Source organism: Cicer arietinum, chromosome 2 (genome assembly GCF_000331145.2).
Source record: "Cicer arietinum cultivar CDC Frontier isolate Library 1 chromosome 2, Cicar.CDCFrontier_v2.0, whole genome shotgun sequence".
NCBI lineage: Eukaryota > Viridiplantae > Streptophyta > Magnoliopsida > Fabales > Fabaceae > Cicer > Cicer arietinum.
The window spans coordinates 8,903,270-8,911,098 of record NC_021161.2 but is presented as its reverse complement, the minus strand read 5'-3'; the positions used below and the strand labels follow the sequence as shown (position 1 = coordinate 8,911,098).

The 7,829-nt window shown below is 31.4% G+C and overlaps 1 protein-coding gene across 1 annotated transcript; it reads left to right on the top strand.

Moving 5' to 3' along the window:
- Nucleotides 1-216: 216 nt before the first annotated feature.
- On the top strand, nt 217-5,422 carry LOC101491934 (uncharacterized). Its single transcript, XM_004489910.4, has 4 exons — nt 217-998; nt 1,091-1,269; nt 4,672-4,746; nt 4,826-5,422. Exons 1-4 carry the CDS (start codon nt 353-355, stop codon nt 5,225-5,227), a joined length of 1,302 nt encoding a protein of 433 aa, XP_004489967.1. The 5' UTR covers nt 217-352; the 3' UTR covers nt 5,228-5,422.
- The last annotated feature ends 2,407 nt before the right edge of the window (nt 5,423-7,829 follow it).

Genomic DNA, 7,829 nt, shown 5'->3' with positions numbered 1-7,829 from the left:
AGAAACATGGATCTAACCTTAAAAAAAATCTGATTCCCTTGTATCGTTTTCTCTGATTTCTTCGAGATGATTCCAGTTATCCATTTGAAACAGCTGGCATACGTAAACATTGCGTGGAGGTTTGATTGGGTCCAGAACTCCAATAAGCCCGAGCCCACTGGGTTCCATTTAATAATCACCAAAAAAAAAAAACCCTTAACCCTTTATATACTCACACAGTGAAGTAAACAAACTCACAAAACCACACTTACTCAATCACTTTCTATCTATCTCCTCCGTCGCCGCAAACAGCGGCGCCACCACAAACCAGCGACTAATTAATTTAAAGGAAATCGGAGGTTCTCAGTTGATAATGGCGGCTTCAACAACCACCGACGGTCCCGTCATGAGTCTAATCAACAAACGCCTCCGAGCCCTACGGAAAAAACTCAACCGAATCACCGCCATGGAAGAGTCACAATCCCAAGGAAAACCACTCAACAAAGAACAAGAAGAAGTTCTTCGTTCAAAATCCTCCGTTCTCGCTCTCATTGACGAGTTCGAGAAGCTTCGTCAGCCTCTTTCATCTGCCTTAACAGAAGAACTCGACCTCGCACTTCAAAACACACGCGAAACCCTACCTGAGAATTCGGCGCCGGTATCTGAACGATTGAACGAAAGCCAAAACAAAAATGGTGATGTCGTTGAGGATGTTATCAATTTGCTTTATTTCGGTTCACTCTTTGAAGTGAAATCGCAGAACGATTTCACTTCTACGATGCTTACGAGAACGCATGAGCGTGGTTGTTGTTTGACTTATGATTATGTTACTGATGATGCAACCGATCTGCTCGGCGAAAAGGATTTAGACTCGATCTCGGCGTTGTTTGGGTTGTTGATCTCCAGACCTGCTGATTCGAGCTTTTCGCATAAGAACGCACTTCGGAGATGCATTGAACATGCTAAGTTGTGGATTTCTAGGGCTGAACAACCTATTGATCCCAATGTTGATGTTACATGTAGGGTTTTTGTATTGTTTGAAATTTTGTTCATTTTTTGTGTGTCTTTGTTGTATTGATTGTTGATTAATATTTTTGTTTGTTTTGGGTAGATGCTGGTTTGAGGGAGAAGTTGAATAAGATTATGTCTTCGGAGTACTTTACAACTACTCCTGAGATGAAAGATACGGTCGAAGTTGCTGCTGCTGCTGGAAATTATGCGTCTTTTCAGGTTCCGGTGCATGGTTCTGTGGTTTCTGTTGAAGGTTCTGATTCTCAGCCTGAGGAGAAGGTATAATAACTGTTGGATAGGTTGTTTATGATTTTTTTTTTGCTTGTGTGTTAAGTTTGTTTTTTCTGTATCAAATTGAGAGGGAACCAAATGGGGGTGGAATAAAGAGAGTTTTCGATGGAATTCCAGTTGGTTTCATTTGATTCATATTCTATCCTATTTTGAATATCCAAATTATAGTTATCATATCATTACATTTTTACTACATTCTGTCTATTTTCCATCAACCCACACATAACTGCTGTGTACTTGTATTTTTTTTTTTTAATGTTTTGCTTGGTTTATACACTTTGGCTATCAAGATTAATTTATTTGGCTTGATAAATTGTTGTTTGAGAGTGAGAACACTTTTATTAGAAAGTCATTCTTATTTGTGATCTTATAGGTAGGACATGAGGGACGAGGGGGTAGAATGTTTGTTCTTTGTTTCTTACGTTTGTTGCTTTGAGAACTCTTGTGTGATCATTGTGGGTATGAGTTTGAACTTTGAAGAAAACCATAAACTTGCTTCTCTTATGTTATTCCAGAAGAACACTACTCGAAGTTTAGTAATTATTAAACTTCCTTTTTCTTGCAACCTGGAAGAATATTGTATTGATGAAGTTGTTTTTGAGAATAATGCTGTTGATTTCAATCTGTGCTTGTGAATTGTTGTTGATATAAATAAAAGTTGGCAAGTTACAAATTTGTTTCAGATAATTATTCTAAATTGTTGCAGGAGGGGAACTGATAGATACTGTACTCTGTGCCTAAGCTATAAAAGGGTAGTGAAATGAATTGATAATTTGTTTTCTATTGTGAACAATGTATTGTTATGTGAAAAATAGTGTTATCTACCAGCATTTGAAATGTTATGTTACATTTTCTAGTAACCTAATGGTTTGTAATATGTATATGTCAAGTACATTATTATCGTGAACAGTTAAATTGATTTGAATTTTGTTTTCACATTTAATCTGCTAAGTGTGCAACCCATGACAATTTTATTAAAAGCTTAGAACCAATGCCATTATTGAAGAATGCATGACTGAAGGTTCTGGCCTCTATTTTGTATTTCTTACATTGTTTTGCATTTTGACCTGTTTAAGTATATTGAATATTTTATTGTTTTTTGTCAAAAAAGCATGTTTGCATATCATATATTATAGTTTTATGTGAATCAAGTCTTCAGTTATAGCCAGATGTGTTTGCAAGTGCTATTTTGGCGCAAGCCTTGTATTTAATACTTCAATAGAAAATAACATGCTATAGTTATTAAAGGGATTTTTTCTGCATCAGCAATTTCTGTGACTATCTCTTTTTATATATCTGTTGTAATTGACATATATATCTGGTGGATTTGTGTGTATTGATTTGTGAAGCGCAAATACTTGTTTTTCTTTATTTATGTTTACTGTGCTATTCAATACCAAATTCTGTTTCAAAGCATGACTCTTGTATTACAGTAGTTATGTTTGCTACAGTATCTTGTTTCCTTTATCTTGATTTTTATTCAAAGTTATAAACAGTGTCATCTGACTGAAATTGCATACTAGTTTTACAATTAATGTTTAAAAGATATGTTCTTAGTGTATTACAGTAGTTATGTTTGCTACAGTATCTTGTTTCCTTTATCTTGATTTTTATTTTGAAGTTAAAAACAATGTCATCTGACCGAAATTGCATACTTGTTTTACAAATTAATGTGTAAAAGGTATGTTCTTAGTGTGAATTTTATAAAGTTGCTACTCTATATTTCTTATGTTGCGATTTTTTATGTATATCACTTAAGCTTTCTAGATTTATCGTATCTTATGTATTTTCAAGAATTATTATCACTTTATCCAATACATTTATCCGATATGAAGTGTTTCCAATATTTGTGTCATGTGTGTCCATCATTGTTGATAATTCTGAGGAGTTTAATAGCACGGGTATGCATATGTTCTTAGTGTCGTATGTGTCTATCTGTTGTTGCGTAGCCAACTCACAAGGTTCCATCCCCTTCCCCTCATTGTGTTAATGTGGTTTGGAGTGGCATAGAATAACTTGTTAGGGGATGCATTTACTTTACACACAAAAACACTCAATAATGGTAGATGAGAGCAGGCTCTAAGAGTGAGATTAATCTTGACCATCAATTTATGGTCAGTGTTATTAAGTGATAACCCATCTCACTTTCATTGGCTTTATCCCATTGTATGTGTATTAGGGTTCAATTGCAGCGATTCTATGTGATTGGAATCTCCTACAGCTCCAAAAATTGTAGAACTGTGCGAACTTAATATTGCGATTTTGACTACTGTGCATATAAGCATATAAACATATATTCATCTATTTATATGTTCAGTTTTTGCTAATATTTTCATTGATTTGGGGTTTGCATTGGTGAGAGTTATATCAATAGTATAATGTTTAAAACATATGCAGAAATAGGTTTTCATTGGTCCTTCAAGAGTATTATTAATAACAGGAAGTCATATATTATTGTTCAATGTTTGCTGATGCTTTCGTTGTGCCTTATATTTTACTCCATATTAGTTTTTTTCTCTCAAACCCCTATCATAACATAGAATGCACCTTTTCTAAGTTGCGATTGATGTTATAAATTGGAAACCTGGCACATCACTACTCCATGGTTTTCTTGTTTAAAGAGATTGTCAGCTTGATGGTCATGTTAATTCTAACATATGATCTTTATCATAAAAATTTCATGTTAAGAATGATGGCATGTTGTTTAGCTCTTGGGTTTTAACATTTGTTTCTTTTTGTGAATTTTGTAAATATGTAGTTTCTAGTTACTTGTTTGAGAATTTTTCATTTTATCTTACTTGTAAGTTCATTTGTTTAATGATGATGGTATGGTGTTTTCAAGGTGGTAGGTGAGACATAACATCCAAGGTGTTTTGGATGTGCAATAATCCTCATTCATATTTGAGAAATTATAGAATTTTCAGTTGCATAAACTTCACATCAAGACTCTGTTTGAGTTGAGTGGATAATTGTGGATAACACATTTGAATAATAACCAAATGTTATTGTTGGGGGAGGACTGAGAAGTTAGGCGTTGAAAAAGAAGAATGACAAAGACATTGTGCCTTGTGAACTAATTATTAACTGTTGTCTTTTGCTAGTAGCTGATCTACCCTTTCACCTCTATTTGAAATTGTTTATTTATTTGTTATCATAAATGAGTCCATCACTTTTATCGGTAAATGAGCTTCTCTGTTTGTTACTTATTTTTCAAATTATTCTGTCAGACTTTTAACAGTAGTTTTTATCAAGTTCTCCCTGTTTTGTTTGCATTTGGTTAAAAAAACATTTTAAAATGAGAGCGAAGTTTATTATTGTCTTTGATCAAGGCCAAATAAATCCCGACGCTTCACACTTATATAGCTTACAAGTTCCATATGCATTATGTAGGATGAAGGAACTGCAAATTTTCAAGTACAAGGATCTGGAGATGATCTGTCTGGCCCTGATGGGGAGTTTCAGAAGGTATGTATAAGTAAAATTTTGGTGTATATATCTTGTCTACATTGAACTTGATATGACGCCAAAGGATTTTCTCTTGCAGGATGAAGTAGAAGGAGAAATTGCAGTGGAGGTGGTATCGGTCCAACACGAGCAGCAGACGAATCCGCAGGTGGATATGGAACACAATCAACCAGATGGAGAGGCAATGGAGCAACAATATTACCCCAGGAGAGGTTATCAGAATCAAAGAGGTGGTCGTGGTGGAGGTGGTAGGAGGGGTTATTCAAATGGTCGTGGAGGTCGTGGTGGTGGTGGTGGAGGCAGAGGAGGAGGGTACCCGAATGGCCGTAACCAATTCAATGATCAGCCTGGAAATTATTATCCAAGGAGCTATTATAACAACAACAGAGGAAGAGGAGGCAGAGGTGGTGGATACTATAACAACCATGGTGCAGGTGGTCAAGTTAATCATGTTGCAGGTGATGTTGGAGTGCAATCTTGATAAGTTATGAGTTGTTGATAGTATTTGTTATTATAATTGGGTGGAGGTGAACCTTTTTATTCTCGTCTGGCATGAAACATGTTTTGAACAATTTTGTTTGATAACTTTCAACATCCAGACTCCGCCATTTTGTAGTCCAGTAGCTAGTTGACCTTGGTGTCCCAAATCTTAACAGGAAGAAACTATTCTGTGTTATGTTCGTAAATGTTATATTCTTAGACTTTTGGCGTTAGCATTCAAATGTTTTGTGCATTGGACCCTCGTAATTTTGCCAAATTTAATTGAAGAGTATAGGTTCCAAATACACATTTCCAGTAAGTGATAGACAACATAAGGAGGAGGCATGATGCTGGTTAACTTATACTTTCAATTTCAACTGTTTACATAATAACAAGACAAGATGGATTTCTTTCTCGTATCATTTTTTCCTATAACATAAGAAATCAGTGGTGGCGTGGTTTCTATACAAACTAAACCATTTAGGAAAGACAAATAGAAGGTAATTACTGCGTGTTGGTGGTGTTTAGATCAGTTATAAAGTAAACAATTATCTAATTTAAAAGGTTAAAATATTTGTAGTTCACTTTGATTTAGACGACATTTTAAATTAAATTTATAAAATATAACATTGATGAATTATGTTTGGAAATAAATGAATATACAAAAGTTATTAAATTAAACAAATAAACATTAATAAAAATTAAAATAACAAATTATAGGCTAATGGAATATTTTAGATACCAATAAAAAATAAATAAATTTCAAATTATATGTAGGTTGATTCAATTTTAAAAAATAATACAAATTTATTTTCATTTTATAAAAGATGTAAACATATTTAATTATTTTTTATTTTTTGCTATTCTTTTACTTGTTAAATATATTTATAATTTTTTTTAATAGATTTGAATGCAAACACTCTTAACTTTCACAATACACGGTTAATTGAAAACCACTGGTTCTAGTTTCAGCACAATCGCAGCACTTCATTGTGGAAATTACAATTTCCAAACAAGCTATTAATAAATCCAGCAGTACATGGATGGAGCATCTAAATCTTCTATCAATAATTCAATATCCACTTTGTTTAGTTGATTTTATTTTCACTTAATTATTTAATATATACAAGTGATGACGTGGTTAAAACTCTAGAACCTAAAATAATCTTGATTTTCATTCAACCACTTGAAGGTAGCCCATGAAGTAATGCCGATTGGAATGAGATCCCATGACATAATAAAACACCACCAACAAATGCAGAATATATGTATTTTTCTTCACGCAGAATGTCAATACAACCTTTGTCATCGTTCAATTCACCTAACATTTTTAATTTTTTTTTGTTATGATTAAATAATAAATAAACTCATATTTTTTAATACACATTAAAATTTATATAGTTATTCATATGAATTTTAGTCAATAAAAAAAAGTGTAATGTAATATGTGTAGTGTTATTAATATTCTTCTGTTTTAAATTTTAAATCTTCCTTTTTGTTTTACATTTCAAATAAAATAAAACCATCCTATGGAATATGATAATGATTTCTGAGAAATACTCGACTGGACCTAACTGAATAATATTTACATATACATAAGTAAAAAATAATTGAATTATATGATTAGATTATTTATTATTTATTTTTTATTTACATGTGTGCTAAATATTGTTGAATAGAGATTGTACTCAAATAAATATTTTTTTATTTCAATTATAAACAAAAAAAAAATATTTAATTATAATTTTAAATTAAACACATCAATTTCATCAATATTTATTTATATTTAAAATGGAGTAGTATTTCTCATGACTTGCACTCTAAGTCCGAGAGTTTACTTTTATATATATAAAAAAGTCATAGAGTTTAATATCATTTGTTATCCTTACTTGACCCTACCGGTTCTTCAAATTGCTTCAATCTTTAAATATAAGTTTGTATGCGACAATTTTGAGTGAAAAATTATATATTTTCTTTGGTTTCCCAACACCCTTCTTTTTTAAAGGGGAATAATATCAGCCGGTATCTTTTTATATTGATTGACTGATTAACATTTGCAATATATGTTACAACTTAGTTGAAAATAAAAATATTTGTCAAAATAATTCAGCACACATTAAAAATAAATTAAGTAATTAACTTTGAGTATTTAGCGATCTTAAGTTAAAAATGAGAGTTAAATAAAAAAAATGTTTAGTTGTATTTTCAATCTATTAATTTTTTACATTCACAAAAATAGTTTATTTATCTTAAAATCAAACTCTTTAGTCCTCTTAATTCATATTTGTTATAATTTAAATTTTAAATTAGAATTTTGACATATTAAATAGTGATTTTTAGTTTAAAAAATAGTGATTCATAGTTCCTATTGTAAATTTGAAGGAAAAAAAAATATCTTTTAGAATAACATATCACCATTTTTAGGTAAAATTTATGGTTTGGGACTAAAATTGTAGCAAATATGAAAATAGAGCTATAAAAAAATTTGATTTTAAAATAAGAGAATTATTTTTATGAATATATTAAAATAAGTAGATTAAAAATACAATTAAATTAAAAATATAAAATGAACAAAAGAAAAAATATTAATTTTATCAAATTAT

Excerpts from the sequence above, each read along its gene's own strand:
- LOC101491934 (XM_004489910.4), top strand. The coding sequence starts at position 353 with ATGGCGGCTTCAACAACCACCGACGGTCCCGTCATGAGTCTAATCAAC. Across the intron at positions 999-1,090 it reads TCCCAATGTTGATGTTACAT|ATGCTGGTTTGAGGGAGAAG; the intron begins GTAGGGTTTTTG and ends TGTTTTGGGTAG. Across the intron at positions 4,747-4,825 it reads CTGATGGGGAGTTTCAGAAG|GATGAAGTAGAAGGAGAAAT; the intron begins GTATGTATAAGT and ends TTTCTCTTGCAG.